Here is an 18358-nt window from a genome sequence, read left to right as displayed (position 1 = left end):
CAACAAGTCCTTGTACTCAAAAGATAAACTAGATCATGTGGTTTTGCTTCCAAAAATTACATATTTCCAGTTACTGAAGTTATTCTATTATTTTCAACCAACCAGAATTCAGAATGTTTTGTGTACATTTTTATAAAAAACAAAAAATTGTGGTTTTGGTGACTGATGAGACTCTTGAATCTACTACTCAAAGAAACACTCACTGACCTGTAATGTACTGGAAAGGATGACGTAAAACGTTTGGAGTAAGTATGTCAATATGATAAACCAAGAATACATTTTAAAAGCTTAAGTCAGTTTTTATTGTCCAACTAAAGTCACACAACAACTGAAAGTACATGTGGATGTGGAAGAAGAGGAAGCTTTGCAGGGGGAAAAAAACTTCAAAGCGCAATTTTCTTTCAAAAAGCTCTCCTTCCCCCCCCGATCCCAACATCGAGCCTGTGCCAGGTGCTTTCATGCTGTTGGACTGTACTCCAAAGATAGAAAATCAAATCAGAACTAAAAACCTACCGTAGGAACTACAGAACTACACTTCAGTATGGCTTTCTCCTTTATGGTCACTGAGCAAATAACTGCAGAGATGATGCTGATCAAAGATGCATCTTCAAAGGTCACATGTCCACGCTCTGAAGTTAGGACTCTCTCTCAGCCGCCAACACACAGCTGTGGAAACACAACAGCAGCCAGTGTCTCAGTTTTACTGGGCCTATTTTTGTTCTTTGTGGAAAAAGGACTGTCCACATATCAGAAAATAAAATCACAATAAAACAAAGCGACGTCCATGATTGCTGCTCCAAGAACAAAAGCCAAAGAAATACTGGAAGACTCCTCATTCAGGAAACGCTTACTAAAATAAGGAGTATCTGCCAGATCAATATGTACAGACAAAAAAGCACTTCTGACACACAAGTGCAAACCTCCATACAATATAAGGTGGGGCCTAGTTTGAGGAGTGTTGTCATGGAAACCAGTCATTATAGGAACCTAAATACTAGAAGGAAGTTCAACTCCAAAAGGTGCTGAAAGAAGAATCTTTAATAAGGAGAAATATCACATTCATTTTGCTTTAGTCTTTTCTTTGTTTGCCTAAAAAAATAAATAATAATAAATAAATGAATGTATGATATATACATGTCTTATATGTGTTTATGTATCCTCTGCAAAAACAGTGCTGGAACTAATAATTATTTTCATCATTGTGTTGCAATCATGTATGAAACTTGTGTTTCTGTGCTCGTCTGGTGTTACAGGCTTTGAACAGAGAGGGGAGGAGGAGAGCTGCAGGAGGAGGGCTGTGTTTTCAAATTATTTTCTTTTCTTTTCTTTCTTTTTTTTTGCCTTTTTCAGAAAACTGCTGACCCCAGCTTTAATGGATATATAATTCAAGACCGTGATGACAGGTTAAATCTCTTTATGTTTCATAAAATTATCCCACAGCAAGAACTGATTCCAATGCTTGCAATCCTGCCCTTTACTGCAGCAAATTATATCTAATGACTAACAGGGTATTGGTTGATCTTTGATCCGTTAGTGAGAGCTTGATCAATCACTCAATTAAAAGAAGACTACATCAAATGCTTCTGCAGAACGAATGACACAAATGTGGGAACTCAAATGGTTAAAACAGGAAATAGTGAGAAAACTAGAAGCACTTACTGTATGTGGGCAAAAACATTTAGCCCTGACATTTTGCTTTGACTAGTTTTTGATCAGATAAACTATGTGATTCAGTCTCTTTGGTTCGGCTGCCACACAGTTTTCACTGTAATAGAGTTCAGTCATCATCTGATCAACGCTGCCAGAGAAAATCTCTTTGAGGTAAATTTCACCATGAAACCCAAACATCACAAACCCAGCATGTGCCTGGATGAGCCAGAAATCAACGTTTGGGTTTTTTCCCTCCCGACTCGCTCCGCAGGTTTCAATAGGGCTCATGATGACAGTCTTTTTGAGGCTGGACAGAGAGAATGTGCTGTCTACTCTTTTATACTTTCTGTAACTCAAGCTGATTAATTTGATTCTGACCCTGACATAGTCATGAAGTATCAAGCCTTTATTTTGAAGGGTGTTGTGCTGCGATACAGTCAATAGACACAAAGCTGCCATTCGTACATTATGTGTCAAATTACTTTTGTTTGTGTCGTTGCCTCTTCTTTGATTTCACAATGTAGTGCTTCTTCTTCTTCTTCTTCTTCTTCTTCTCCTCCTTCTTCTTCATCTCAGGGACACAAATTGCTTTTCACAATGTTCTAGTTACTGTCAAGAATAAATAAGAAAACATAATGTCCTTGTGTAACACAAAATGAAACAGAATTTGATACATGTTTTGATATACAGATGTTCAGTGACCCACATCATTGGATATCTAAAACTAAAAGGGACTGGGTGGCAACAGACAAAGCCTTTGGACGACAAGGTGGCAACAAAAATCCTGAAGAATATTCAAGTAAACGCAGTTGCTTTTAACATACAGTAAAACTCTTAGATTTGTTTTACTTATGAGGTGTGCATTTCATATCTAATTCAGATGGATTTGTGCAGACGTATAATTTGCAAGCACAAAGCAGCTTTGACACCAAAACTGAAAAAAAGTTGTTTTAAACTCCTGTGTGATTCATTGTGTTTGACTGAGTCCTGAAGACTTCCATTGTGAACCTGCAGAACTGCTTTATTATGTTTCTTTGTGTATGTATTTTACTTTAAGGATGATGAACAGCTGAGTGAATTTTCAATGCTATTTTGTTTCTAAATTCTTCTGAAATGATACAGAATCAGCATGTTTTTAATCCTGATTAAGTGATTAAAGTGGTACTTTGGTCATTTATTATGGGGAAACATTCAGTACAAACAGTTTTATTTGATTTCATTACAGAAAATATTTTTATTTTAGGATTCAGACATGCAGCCTTGCCACACTTTTGTCATTTAATTTCACACATGTCGATCTGCGGTGCACTGACACTCTATCCTACAAAAAGAACAGATGGTTGGAGTGACGTAAAGTATAATGTTGCGTGTTCACATCTCTCTGGCTGAATTAGATTAGATTAGAAGACACCAGAGCCTGACCAGCTGTTAAAAAAGGTTGAGAACAGCCAGAAACACAAAGAGTTACTTTTACAATGTATATTCAAAACAGTCTTATGTTTTTCTTGGCTCCTCCCAAGATCTCTGAGGCAATGAGGTTTGAAATCTCTTTTTCATTATATCATTTGGTATAACTGATGATTTAGCTGCCCGGTCGATTTGATTATATATTTCCCTCAAAAAAATGGAGACATGTGAAGTGGATTTACAATATGAAGCATCTGCCAGATCAAATGAATGCAGTGTAATGTAACACAATAAGATGGTCACATCTGCTCTATTAGACCACACAAAGTCTCTCTGGCAGACAGGAGTACTGGACTTCTGAAGTATACCGGGTCTGAATATGACCAATGTACTGGAGTGACACTGGATCAGCTGTCTGACTCTGTGACTACATGAGGACATTATAATATCTGATCCATTTATGTGTAAGAAATCTGCCGTCAGTGTAGATACTCCAAAGGTGCTTTATTAAAGACAAACAAAATGGCTGGACAGGCCTCAGTCCTGACATCCAATGATTCACATTGTTTTCAGATTTGCTCACTCCCAATGAGAATACATTTAAACATATAATGGGAAACGTTTAAATATATATGTGAGATAGAATAGATTGATTTAAAAAGAAAAGAAGAAAAAGAGTTTATCAACATTACTAGAAGCTGCCAATCAAACAAATTCTAAAAGTAAAGGAAGAATGAAGAGAAAGGCTTCCACCTGGTGGACAGATGAGTGTGGTAAAGCAGTGAGAGATGAATGAAGCTCTTAAGATAATGAAAAGAATTTGTAATTTTCTGAATTTAATTCAGTATAAGAAAGCTCAAGCAAAGGTTAGGAACGATGATGGCTCTTTTTCTTTGTATCCCAAAGAATTGCAAAGAATTCATCTTGATCATGCTTCACAAGTTATAATCATTGAGGATGTACTCACCTTAGTTAATGCTATAATTCATGTGTTGTTCATGCCTGAGATCATGAATGAAAAATGTTGAACTCATGTTACTTACTTATGAGGTATTAATTCATGAAGTTATACATGAATTCATAATAATTCATATATCCTTACCGTAAAGTGTTAGCAGCAACCCGACGCCTTCAGAGTCACACGCCTCCCCCACCATGGACACAGCAGGACCCACAAAAACACCTTAAACTTCTATGTTTAAGATAAACTTTTTTTTTAATTCTTCCTGTGCACATAAACACTATCAGATTATGACAGCATGTTGGTATCCCAAAGCTTTTTTAATGAATTGTAAAATGATTTTCTTAGACATCTAAATCAGGTTGTTATTCACACATGTACTTTTGTTGTTTTGGATTCTCTTCTCACTTTCTCTGTGTGTGTGTTTTTGTGTGCAGGAGCAGAGATTTCACACAATCAGTCTTCAGAAACATACCAGACAAACAAACCATGACATTTTTTGATATTCAGGTACGCGCTACACTCACAAACAGATGGATATGTTGAATGGCTATGTGATATAATTCTTCTTTCCTAACCTTAACACACCACCTAAGCTCTATTTTACAGTCTTTGTCTCGTCAGGGGCAGTCACACCTGCTTCCAGGTCACTGCTGGGCCTTCGCAGGTGAGCAGGGGAAATGATCCATTGCCCTGTCTTACAATGTCACCATCAGCCATGTGACACTTGGTCATATGTCAATGATGTTGTCCTCAACTGGCGAAATCTCCAGCACTCCCAGGGAGTTTTCAGTCTTTGTAAGTCACAAGTATCATCTTGTTACAATGATGAAAAGAAAGAATGATGTTTTTAATGTATGTAACTTGTGATTTCTCCCTCTTTTTTTAGAGCAACAGATCTACAACAATCAGGGCATCAACTTCTATTGCTGTCAATACGACTTGAAACAGTAATAATAAGCTCATCCTCAGTTTGTCATGGTGGTCAGTATGGCAGAATTAAAGTCACTCTGATATCATCAAAATGACTGAGATTGTTTTGTTTTCCAAAAGACCATCAATGAAAACTGTGTAAGTAGGCGTACACAGGATGCTGTACCTCCCCTGGCGAATGGTAGAGGAACTGCATGTAACAACCACAACAGCATTTCAATGTGAATAACATAAGACTTTAAACATTTAGTCCTCAGAGACCTGCAGGGGCATCTTAGCTCTTTAGCCTCCATACAGTACTAAAAGCACACTTTCCCCTCATGGAGCTTGAGCTGGGCTAACGTCATTACATCAGCAAGTTGGAATATTGTTATCATCGCAATATTAATTTTTTAAATAATGTTAAAAATTATAGCAATAGTATCGTGATATGCAACCACCCGTATCAGCAGCTGCTTTGGTTCCTCTACACTCAGACATCTTAAAACCCGATTAAGGGGCTGCATGTCCCAGAAGAGTAGAGCATACTTTACTCTCAGCCATGTGCATGGAGACGTCATTGAACAAATAAATATACACAACAGGATGAAGTCACATCAGTGTGAATCCAAAGACAATAACACTTTACCATGAATACTGTCAGTGGTCGAAGCTGTAATCATCAACGTACTTTGTAAATCTGGCTTTCATAACAGCCAGTGAAGAGCTCCTGTTGTATATTGTTTGTGTTTACTTCGTGTACGCTTATGATCACCTAATCGCCGACTCAAGTAACATACAAATGTAAAGTAAAGACTGTCTGTGGTCGCCGTTTTATCATCAAAGAGTGTTGTGTAAATCTGGCTTTGCTGTGAGCCAGTGACCAGTTGCTTGTGTGTGTGTGTGTGTGTGTGTGTGTGTGTGTGTGTGTGTGTGTGTGTGTGTGTGTGTGTGTGTGTGTGTGTGTGTGTGTGTGTGTGTGTGTGTGTGTGTGTGTGTGTGTGTGTGTGTGTGTGTGTGTGTGTGTGTGTGTGTGTGTGTGTGTGTGTGTGAGTGCGTGCATGCGTGTGTGTTCTGAAGCTGTAGAAATATCTCTTTCAATGCAGTAAAATGGTTGAAAAGGATTTAAGTAATTCGTGTCCAGTTCGGTTCTGATGTTGATACAATATCATACAATTAGATTATGCTAATAAATAAGAGCATCTTCAGTTCTGCTTGTTGTAATGAAACCAACAATGCTGTCACATAATAGAGATAGTTGCAACCAGGCAAATTACGATGGGATTATAAAACGGGGATTATTGTGTCTAGTAATTCAAGGATGTTGCGTTGGAAACTAATAGCACAAAATTATGCTTTAATCCCCCAAGACACCAAAAAGATCATATTACTGACTTTGATAATGTCAAAATAGGTGTGTGATTACTTCTACTCTCTGCTCACTCTATTCAAGTTTTATTTTCAGCCTGACTTTGCAGTATTTCTCTATTTTTGGATTCTTTTGTGATCAACCTGAAAACAATTTTGGATCCATTTCCAGCTTCAAGAGAACAAATATTTTGAAGACGATCAGTCGCAGAACTGAAACTGTGGGTATTTGTTATTTGAGCTGGAAAAACAGCCTTTTATGTAATTATGTCAGATAAAGATCCTTAATGGACAGTTACATCAGACCCTGTTTAGTATCAAAGGTGTATCAAATTAATCATGGCTCATTTTAATCTTTACTTACATTTAAGTTGAGTCTTCAGTCGAATGTATACACATCCTCTTAAATCATGTTTTGGAGCCGGTTATCTAATCAATGCTGACACTTGCTCACCTTGAAGCGTCCCATATCTTGATTGAGGTTAAGTTTCCTGATATATGTATATAAATGTATCACATCTGATTTTTAGCTGCCTCGTTCAGGTGTGTCCTGACTGATGTGGAGAGCTTCTGCCTCTATGAAATCCTCCTGCTCTTTTATGCTGTAAGTACCAGATGTTAAAGCTGCTGTTGATCGTGCTGCTTTGAATTTTATTTCAAGCTTCCCTTCTTGTTGCTCAATTGTTTTGCAATTAAGTTTGATAATGACTCGGTGACTGTGTTTTATATAATACCATCAGTCTATGAAGTAGTCTCCACTTGGACGTGACAGATTAAAGTATAAACATTTCATCTGCGATGAGCAGGTTTGTGTCGACCAGCCAGATCAACCAGCAAGAACGTCTCCAGCAAAAGAAAAGTAAACTCCTCTGAACACCTGTAAGTCAGTCTATGGACACAGTCCTACTTTACTACTTTTTGTCACCTAAGCAGCTTACCAGAATCTTTTCTGTTAAAATAGAGTTCTCTCAAATGGAGATTTGGTATTAAGACTTCATGCAGGTGAGTTTACCAGAGCATTAATAGGAATCCCACTCCAAAGAACACAGTAATTAAACCAAGATCCTGAGTCATGGTTGTTAAAAAAAAAAAAAAAAAAATCAGTAACAATTTATACCACATTATACCACAGTCGTCGGCGTAGTAGCAGTAGTAGTAGTAGTAGTAGTCGTTGGTGTTGGTGTAGTAGTAGTCGTCGTTGGCGTAGTAGTAGTAGTAGTAGTAGTTGTTGGTGTAGTAGTAGTAGTAGTTGGCGTAGTAGTAGTCATTGCTCAAACACTTAATACTCAGGGTAGGTGGTTGCACTTTTCTTTAATATGAAAAGTATACAGCATTTTACCAAGAGTGTAATTTTGAGACACACTCTTTTAGAGTGCTGATCAATTCTTTCAAATCAAGTTGTGTTACAAAAACATTTAGAAACATCTCTGTGTGCCAACTACAAGAGCTGATTCATGCAGGTTTAAAGGGTTTTGGAGGTTAGTCATTTGCAAGGATGTAAAAAATGACGCAGTCATGTCCATGGAAACCAGGCTGTTGTGTTCTGCTGAAAAATCTAAATCTGATGTTCATGTATTCGTATCACTTATAATTTCAGAACACATCTGAACACTTTTCTTTTTGTTCGTAGATCGTAAGGGTTTCTGCACCATTCACAGCACAGCCTACTTGAAAAGCTGTCTCTCCACTGGGGTGAATCTGGATGAAAATAATGAGCCGGACAGTGATGGATGTTATTCAAGCTGTCTGGTGGCTGTTGGTCTGTTGTAATCTCAGCCAGTGCAGAGTCCCAGTAACATCAAGCTCATGGAGTTTGTTTCACGTCATGCTGTTGACGGGATATTTGTCTTTGTTGATCAAAGGTGAAAACCTGATGTCGGATTCTTAGATTTAATTTATTGGTTTATTAAATTCTCCGATATCACTAAAATGTATTAAAATAGATAGTGATTTTTCTTTGTTTAGGGCGACTGCCATTTTGACTTATCTTCCTGAAGAACTGCTGGGAACATCATTGAATGAACACTTTCAGGAAGATGATACTGCTCATTTAGCACAATGTCACAGACAAACTATGCATCTTATTGACATCTTAATTATTACACATATCTACAACATGTGACGACGTCCCAGAGACGATGACCGCTGTCCATTCAGTCTGACCTGCTCTGGTGGCATTACAGTGCTTTGATGCCATTTTTGTAGCAGAATGGATCCAATGGGTGAAAACAGTGCTGTGGACAGTTCATCCATTGTCTGTCCCCTTGTGCTCCTGTCTGCTCTAAGTGCTGCAGATGACAGAGAGGATCAATACAAATTGCTACAAGTTAAAAAATAAAAGATGTCTCATTCATCACACCGAGAAGCTGCTGGGTCAGTTTTATGAACCCTTGGACCAAAGAGGTGGAGAACATTGTCTCCACCAACACAGCAGCGAAGTAAGTTAAACTCACCTCTCCAGCTTACAATATACAATCATGTTTTATTAGCCTGTTGTGTGAAATCCTTTCTTTATTAGCGGCTTCGAAAGATATATTTTACGCAGTAATATTTTTATTACACATTAGACTGCTACACAGACATCTTAATAATTTTTTTGAACTTATGTGTTAAATATCTTCATTGTGTGGAGATCTGTTGGCCCAGTGTAAAACTAGTGACTCTTTAAGGTTACACTTTATGTGAATGCTCATATCAGCATGCTATCGTGTCTACAATGACAATACTAGCTAGTTGATGTATAGCAGCTATGTTTACCATGTTGACTTGACTTAGCATGTAAACATTTGCTAATTAGCACTGAGCACAGTCGCAGCCTAAGTTTAAGGCTCTTTAGTTTTGCAGGTCTTTGGTCATAAACTAAAGTATTTGACAAAATGGCATTTTGAAAAGTCTGAAGATCAGAGTTTATTAATTCATAATTATTTATTTTATTAACTGAGAACCATGAATGTGAGCAACAAATAGATATTTTAGTCTGGATCAAGCCGGATCAACACACCGATCCAACCAGCAGATTGACATCGCTCATGTCTATAATGTAATTTGGTAAAGAAAAACTGCTTTGGCTGTCTGTTGACTGATTAGTGCAGAATAAGACAGACTTGCCACGATGACATTCATGCCTCTTCCTCATTCTTGAACAATTTCTTTGCCAGACCTGCTAGTAGTCATCATCAACTTGCTGCCTCCTCACAGACGATGGCCAGGATTCAAATACCAGGTGACTGTGAGCTGGCACTTTCCTACTTTAATCACATCCATCAAATCAAAACGGCACAGAAGTACCTTACAGCCTCGTCTTGTTGGAGGTGCAGCGAAGACGCACCTCCAAACAATAGCTGGAAGATGGTGGTTCGAGGACAGCGGTTGGCGAGATGGAGTGAATGTTAGCGGAGGAATTATTGGAGATCTATAGGTATAATCTTCTAACTACGTTTTACAGTTGTAAAGGTTAATAAACCAGGTATCAGTGGATATTCTAAGACTTTAAACACCAAGTATCAGACGGGTGATAATATCTGAGAACAACTTTTAGTGTGAGCTGACATCGACTTTAAATCCATACTCATTTACTCATTTATCTGTTTCAAGGATACATTTAAGAAAATGGTAAAAAAAAAAAAAAAAAAAAAAGGCAACACAAATTATAGAGAAAATTAACAAAGGGACGTCTAATAGAAGAAATAAAACAGACGTCTGGTTTTGATTGAAACGATTACTAACACACCTCTGTCAATGCTGTGTGTGTGTTCCTACAGTCATTTCACTGTGAACTGTGGGGCAGATGGCTTCAGCAAAGTGCAGCCCCCCCAGTGTCTTCAAAACAGGCTCTTTGAACACACGGCACTGTTTTTCTCTATGAAGTCAGTATCTGCACCTGCCCTCTGCCAAAGCCTCCCGCCCACACTTTTTATTAGTTCATTGTTGACTTGTGCAGCAGTGTGACCTGGCCGCATGTATACCTGTGCTTTTCTTTATTCTCCTGATTCCCAGAGGAGAGCTTGGTAAAGCAGTGTTTCCATTGTATAATGTCCACAATTGAGGAGTTTTCAACTCCTTTTTTGAGGAGCTTCAACCAGGTGTCTTGTTACAGCCCTTCTTGTGAACTTACTGAATAAGGTAATGTTATGATGTGATTCTTCAAATTACAAATAGAGATGGACTGATAAAACACATTTTGTGCAAAAAACCTTTATTTTAGTTTGAGGAAAAGAAACAAATTATAAATAGCCCATCATACTGAAAAAAAAAAAGACTTTCTTTTCATGTTGGTCATCTTCATGTTTCCTTAAAATGATTTGCCCTTAATGAGTTTTAATTTGTACTTATGATACATGCGTATATTTTTCTGATTTAAAAAATGTATTAGTTCACTTTCAGCAATAAATCCATTTGAGCTTATCGGTGGTTGCTTTTGCAATAATTGAATCACACATTATTAAAGATGTGTTAATTTTTAGTGTTTGGGGTCAAGATAACAGTTCTGCTTAATATTTTATACTCTGAAATGAATTACATCCTGGATCAATCCTACTTTTATAAATATCATCAAGTTTTTGATGGATCAAATATACACAAAATGTTTATTTTCATCTTTATTTCATGAATTTATGTTTTATTTTTAAACAACAATTTCAAGCTTTGCACAAAAGATTCTGACCACAACAGCCTGTGCTCTGCTTAATATCTTGGCTGCGGGAGGAGCATAACATCACATATCGGATTCAGCCAATGACTACATATCCCATTACAAGATTCAAAGATATCTGAGAGGAGTTCAACTGGAGATCATGACACTAAGTGGTGATAACTCATTTTCTCCATGACCAGAGAGTCATATTTTCTCCTTAGCGAGTCTTGTCTTCTTCCCACCAAAGCACATTTAGTAGTTAGGCCACCCAAGAGAATCAAAATTAAAATTATCAGTGAAATAAAACCTGTGAGAAAACAGTGATACCACGAGAGTGCTCAGCCAAACCTATTAAATTAAGATACAATAACGATGTAAGTAATAATGTTCATACTATGTGTTTAACAAATATTTTTTTTTTCCTCCAAACAAAAATAAATTCCTTTGGTCAAGTAAAAAAACAAAATTAAAACAATAGTGAACTCTTCCTTCGACCAGTCTTGTTCCTCATGTTTCTTTTTCTACAGTCATCCGGGTTCTTGAGGCTCTAAGGCTGCAAAGGAGGTGTCAAGGCAATATGGTTATGGTGCCCCTGGCGCTCCATGCTGCAGCATGCTGGGAGTAGGACGAGAAGAGTATGAGAGGGGCAGAGGCATTGAAAGAGGACCAGTGTGTCCTCAGACAGCAGGTGACGGTGCATCCGGATCAGGCTCGTTGCTGTAGTTGTTGCTGTAGAGATTTCCACTAGGTGGGTGATTAGGTAGGATGTCCAGTTCATCCACTTGGGGGCCAGGGTGCATCACCAGCTGGTCCTGGGGGATGTCTGCTGCTGCCGCCGCCAAGTTGGTGATGGACTTGGATTTAACACACTGGAAGTCCACATGGCGGCTTTTACCCTCCTCCTTTTCCCAGGACATGCGGATGAAGGGCCTCTGGACGTAGTTGTAAATGACCTCTGGGCGACCTCCTGGTCGTTTCTTAACTTTCTCTTTATATGTAGGGTAACCTGTCAACACAGAGAGGACAAAGTCATTAGCTCTGTTCATCTTTGGTTCATCTACGGTCACGAGCTGAGAGTGCCTCAATCTGTCGTTGAAGTAAGTGACCACTTGCTTAGAAGTAGTTCTTTTGCACCGTATTTTGACTATAACAAGGTTTGGCTTCCAATTATTTTTTCCATTTGATCTGTTTCCCAGATTACCAAGGTAGTTTTAGGGTTAAACAAATCTCAAACTGAATATTTTTTTTATACTCAGTTTTACAGCAGAGAGCAGTGTAGGCTGCAAAACATTTAGGTGCCCTTTTCTAAATCTGTGTAGATACACAAAACACATATTTTATCCTCCACAGCCGGTATCTGAACCTGATATTGTATTACACTTGACTTTTAACTCAAGAGGCCCAGATGTTGAATTGATTGAACACAGCAGAGGTTCACTACTATCTTGTGAAACAGTATACAAATTATAGATTTTTTTTTTCTCATCTCTCTCTATCATCAACATATTTAGAGCAATCAAATGATAAAAATCTATTTTAACAATTCAATGAACATGTCCTTTTGCACGAGTGAAGAGTACATAGACAGAAGCATGTATGACAGTTGTTGTACATGTCTGTTGCCTACTGCTTAACCCTTTGAGTGTCTGACAGCAAAATGCCTGAGACAGAAAAAGAGCCAAAGGTTTCACTAATAACTGATCTATACTATAATGTGTTCAAAGTAGGGGAGGAAAACTGCTAACATGCATTAAAAAGCCAGTTATTTGGTGTCTGTTGAACAGTTGATTGTCTGAAACATTTAAAACCTCACTCCACTGACAAAAGCTTAAAAAACATTACTGAAAAGTCCATCTTACCTTCGATGCCCAGTCTTATTTTCTTCAATCCTCTCTCCTTTAAAACTGATTTGGCAACATCCCGGTTCTCGATATACTTGAAAAATCTGTACAGTTTTGTGCTGTAAATGACTGCAGGGAGAAGAAAAACAGCATTGTTAATCACATGTCAGTGTTTTGTACGAGCATTCAGGCACGTGTCTGTGCTGTGTATTAGTTGGTACTCACTCTGTGAATACTCTTCCCCCATTTGTGGTGGATACTCTTCATCCCAGTCCACCACATCATCATCAGTAAGGACTACAATGTGACATTCCCTCTCTCCACTTTGAGCACTGAGCACCATCAAAGGCAGAACCATTTCCTCAAGGTAAAACTCAAATTGACGCCGAGCTCCATCGTTGGACAGCTCATGCATCAGGGCACCTGTTAACAAAGAGAATGAGGATGAGAGACAAATAATGAAAACAAGGATGGCAGCTGTAGATTGAGATAGTGATAGACTTCACCTTTCCTCACACAGAAATTGAGAGGCGCTTACATAAGCACAATCTATTGAACTCTAGGTTTGAGTGACTGGCTTCAGTTTATGATGTGGATGACAGAAAATGCCGGACAATGCCATGCATGTTCTGGCCCTGAGCTCTGCCACTATGTCTTAGCACTGAGGAGGAAACAGGCTTTGAAAAGGAAACTTTCAATGGACTCCATGCTGAAAATGTGTAGCATTAATAAAATGCAAAAAAATAATCTAACAAAACAGGCAAAAAAATAAATAAATCTCTGCCACATAAATGTGGTTAATTGCTTAGCCCTAATTTGTATCCATCACATGCTCAGTTTAGGCAGTGGCTTCACAGCTGCAGTAATTTTGTGCTGTGAAAACCTTTTTGTGAGTCTTAACAGGCCAAAAAAAAAAACTCTACCAAAATCAGGAGAGTTCATGGATTGGTGATTATGTGGTCCATTAGCTGGAACATCTTTTATGTTGTGTCAGGTGCTGTTCTCTTGTTCACCCTGACTTAAAACTACCAGCGTTATCCTGTAGCACGAACAGCTTCAGCACTCTGGAGAAAATACTCACTAAGGTCTCTGCATTTGATGGTGCTGTAGTCGAAGGAGATGCATAGATAGTCGCACGCCTCCCGCAACTCCGGGATGGAGATTCCATCAGGACAACGGATTATCCCAGATTTGTAGTAATCCTGTCAATTAAACAGAAATCACAAAAATGCCAGTTGTTTCAAACTCTGACTTAATCCATTATTTATTTATTTAAAAACAAAAATCAATTGCCTGAGCTAAAAGCTTTCTACATAAAACCATAAATAGATCTCTGTAAGAGTATTTTACTTTGGTTCAGTGTTTTGCCATCTAATAGAAGATTTAGAGTTCTACAAGGTACAGAAGTCATTTATTACAAAGTCTGTTAAACTGTTACATGGTGGGTTCTCAGTGGGCCAAAGGTAACATGCAGTGAGTTAGGAAATGAGATGCAAAAGTGTAGACTTTTAATATGTAGTATGTTTGGATGACAGTAAATGTAAAGCAATGAAAAAGAAATCATTCAAATTTGCGTTGTCATTCCAGTCTCATATATTCCGTACAGGTGGCAGAATGAAAAGGTGTTTCTCTTCAGGTGGAGATCAGCCAAGACAACAGCGGCTCATTTGCAATAATGTGTCATAGTTGAATGTTATTTTTTCCCACAAAGTTGATCTGAAGTGCAGCTATCTTTCATTTGAGTGAACGACTGTGTGTGTGTTTCTGCTTTTTTTTAGTGGACCATTATTTATACACAAAAGATGTTAGAAACTTACCAGAATTGCTCGGAAAACTGTTGAGCTAATGCCCTCGGCCACCTCGTACTCCCCTTTCTCGTTGGGCCGTGTGAAATTATGTTCTCTGCCAGATCCAAACATTCTGAAATAAAGGAAGCTTTGGCTAATTCTCTTAATACCAGAAAAGGGAAATCCAATATTACCAAAGCTCTTTTATATGCATTTCATTTTAATTTAAACAGAATAAAACCAGAATGATGATGACCAAAGTGTACTGTACCTGCCCAACATTGTATTGGGTTGTGCAGTGAAGATGGAAGGATCTACTACAAAGCGCGTGTTGTCAACAATCAGAGTGACCCTCTCTGACGACCTCATGTTTCGATTTCCAACAGTGGCACTTGCACCTCCCTCCTTTGGATTCTCATAGACAAAAACCATTTCTCCAACTCCCAAGCTCTTGAAGGTGCCTTCGGTGCTGGATAAGCTGCTGTTGCGACTGCTCACCACCCCGCTGCTGCTGGAACCGCTGGGCGAGACTCTCTGAGGCCGTGGACTACTGGGCCGCGATGATGGGCCACCATCTCGTTCACGGTCTAAACACAAGACAGGAAGAACGATGACTCACAAAGGCCATTTCCCTTCTTTTCCATAACTCGGAACAGAAGCGATTGGACAAACATACCTTGAGAAACAAATACATCAATCACTGATAGTATTTGAGTTTGTTTTTGTAGTGCCATCTTTGGTTAATTTCTTCTAGGATCTGATCTAACCAACCAGATTGAAAAGGATCCTACTTAGAACATATTTCAAGTATCTACACAGTCTAAAGACAGACAAGTGGATAAACACGGCCTGGATCCATTCCCAGCCAAACACAGCAGAGATATAAACCATGTCTGAGCTGAGGGTTGATAGATGCAGTCAGCTGTTCTCAATGGTCGCTGCCAAGAGCTGCAGAACTCTAACAGGACATCCATATAAGCTCTCTATTCTATCCGCGCATACTCACCACTGTTGTGTTGGCGGGTGGGTGAGGTGACGTTGCGAATGCAAGGGGTGAGCTGGCCTTCTCTCTCATGTGAGGAGTCCCTGGAGCGATCGCTGGAGCGTCGGCGGTCACGTGAGCGGTCAATACCCCCACTGGCACTATGCAGGCTCATCTTCCTCTGTTCTGCCTCCACTCGAGATCCTCGGCCCTGACTGCTGCGTTTCAAGACAAACGCATGCCGAATGTTCCTCTTTCTCAAGACTAAACAGTATTTTTGATCATGTTATATTATAATTATAGTATGACACACAAACAACGTATCTACCAGAACATGAGATAGATTTAGCTGAAGAAGGGTTGTTACCCTGTTTACTGTCTGGTTTACACACATAAACACACATGGAGTGTGAAACATTACAGTATAACTTACATTTGCTCCAACAGGCTAACATGAGAGGCCTTAAAAACACAGGTGAAAACAAGACCAGCCAGATTTACCACACTGTAGCTGCTAATAGCAGTATGGCACACATACTGTAATGCAGCCAAGTCTCGTTTTGACATACTTCTTGTGTGATCTCAGCAAACCACATGAGCAAAGTTATAGAAGGAAGTACGTAAATAGTCGGGGGCAAAAAGACAAAATACTATTTAACTCTTAATTTCCAATAGATCATATCTGCTTATTGACAGAAAAAAAAAAAAAACAGTAAACAAGTTGATTTCATAAAGAAAAGCTGTGATGATAGAGCCCAGCGGCAGTAATAATGTGGTGATCACTCCAACCTACCGACCACCACAGGTACACCCCAGAGACCAAACACATCTCGATGCCTATTCTTTTTTGCCGTCTATCCCCATTGCGCTGTTTGAAATACTACAGGAAAGGACCTCGTAGGACAGAACAAAGGACTGTAAAATCAATTAGATCAGGCTTATCACTTTAATTACCAGGAGTGGAGATGAATGCTTTCCATGAAACTAACCTTGTATGTTCAGGACCACACAGAAGGTGATGTAATAGTCATGGGCACAAATGCCTGTAATCCCTTTAACATTTTTTTTTTTTAAAAAACGACTTTGCCATTATAGAAAATAGCACTCATCATCACCATATGCAAATAAAATGAATTCTATGTCTTTAGCTATTCAAGTTCAAATAAATACCTGGACAGTCAACTTAATCAGATTTACAAATATTAAAAACAAAATATCAATATGGCCATAAAACAGCTGTGCTAATTCGTTTCAAGCTAAGCCATGATTGCCTAATGCAACCAGTGATAATAAAAGGGTTCGTTACCTCGGTACTTGGTGATATGTTTGGTTTTATACTACAGCTATCACCGAATAGGAAGCAGGAACCACGAACATTCATCTGATACGCAAATACTCTGAGCAATATCAAATGTTTGTTGTTTTTTAACCTTTTTTTTTTTATCATTTCACAGATCAAGTGACAGATGTGTGACTAAGTGTAAAGCCCAGCATCTGCCCTGTCGCTCGACATTGCTCGGATGAACTTTCCCGCAGGGCCTCGCAGCTTCTCATCTGGCTCACCTCGAGTGTTTGCAGAGTTTGCGAGGTCGGCTCGTTGCTTTTTGCTCCCAGTTTTCGGTGTCACTGGAGTTACTGTCATGTGACTGCAGGTGTGCTGCCATCACCCGTACAGGGGGGAGTCCGGTCTGGATCTTTCACCGTTCATAATCTGCTCAATAGTTAAATGGCGAAATCAACAAGTCAGTCCGATCCGCCGATCAGCCCTGAGCCAACCACAGGCTAGCTGTTTGTCGGTAGGCAAAAAATAATAATGTGTCACCGACTTCACGTGAGCTTCCGATTTACATATAAAACGGAACTCAAACGATCACAGTTGCCGTCAAAGTGCCGCATGAGCATTAATAACTGAGAACAACGTCATCAACGATGTTCAGCCCGCGATGAAGACAGATACTTTGCTGTTAGCATACCTAGCATGCTAACATTAGCCGGCTGTGCTAGCGGTACGTTACAACAGTATTATAATAATAATCCGAGACGGCAGCGTGGCTACTTGTACAAGCTTCAGTAGCGCTGGCATATATATATATATATATACTTCGGTATTCGAGGCAGATACGGCACACAAATATAAAAACAGCTACCTAGCTGTCTACGTTTTCCTCTGTAGTTTAATCCCAACGTCTCGCCAGCTGACCAGCCATCTCCTTTCAAAACACTCACGCAGCTGACGTGCGACGTGACGACCGTTAATGGCTCGACGTGATGACGCAATCAAAGATAGAAATGGTAGCTTTTGCTATCGTAGACATATGGTCGCTACACGTACACCGGCTTTGTTTGAAAAGTGAACTGGATTTAAAAACGAAAATGTTGTGATGGCGATAGACAGTTTGTAGAAGGATTTTTTTTTTTTTTTTTTTACGTTTTCCTAAAAAGGGAATAAAGAGAGATAATCGAGTCTCGCAAAGTCTCGCGATATTTTGAGGGGTTTTTGTTGTTGTTGCTCACTTTATTCAAAAACAGAAGCATAAAAATATAAACATAGTTATACGAATTCTTTTAAACAGACGTAATCCATAATGGGGAAAACATAACATTTTAAATCAAAGCACATATGTTACAAATACATACGGTTAAAAATCTTGTTATTAGAAGAAGATAAATACTAGATAAAATAAAACAACATTTTGCCAAAATGTTATAGTGAGAACAAGCTAAAATAAACATAGCACTATTTTAGAATATTGTCTTTAGACATAACTCACATGGATATAATCCCCCCTCAGTGACCTTCCTTTCATTCTGTCTATC

The 18358-nt window shown here is 38.8% G+C and overlaps 1 protein-coding gene across 4 annotated transcripts; it reads right to left on the bottom strand.

The window, feature by feature from the left end:
- Positions 1 to 10883: 10883 nt before the first annotated feature.
- Positions 10884 to 17784, bottom strand: btbd10b (BTB (POZ) domain containing 10b). 4 transcript variants are annotated; one of them, XM_069693440.1, is made up of 9 exons: positions 17689 to 17784; positions 17105 to 17252; positions 15566 to 15759; positions 14831 to 15146; positions 14590 to 14692; positions 13854 to 13974; positions 12998 to 13195; positions 12791 to 12901; positions 10884 to 11937 (listed from the first exon to the last, which is right to left on the bottom strand). In XM_069693440.1, the coding sequence occupies exons 2-9, from the start codon at positions 17203 to 17205 to the stop codon at positions 11609 to 11611; spliced, it is 1473 nt and encodes a 490-aa protein (XP_069549541.1). In that variant the 5' UTR covers positions 17206 to 17252; positions 17689 to 17784; the 3' UTR covers positions 10884 to 11608. The 4 variants fall into 4 exon arrangements, with proteins under 4 accessions (XP_069549541.1, XP_069549543.1, XP_069549544.1 ...); XM_069693442.1 differs by having other exon boundaries at positions 15566 to 15756; XM_069693443.1 differs by lacking the exon at positions 17105 to 17252 and having other exon boundaries at positions 17689 to 17775.
- Positions 17785 to 18358: the final 574 nt, after the last annotated feature.

This window comes from Brachyistius frenatus, unplaced genomic scaffold, assembly GCF_029030835.1.
Source record: "Brachyistius frenatus isolate BFR_SWC_R1_liver_20210118 unplaced genomic scaffold, ASM2903083v1 Contig_15, whole genome shotgun sequence".
Taxonomy (NCBI): domain Eukaryota; kingdom Metazoa; phylum Chordata; class Actinopteri; family Embiotocidae; genus Brachyistius; species Brachyistius frenatus.
The sequence above is the reverse complement of the archived record's forward strand: the minus strand, read 5'-3'. Positions and strand labels throughout refer to the sequence as shown.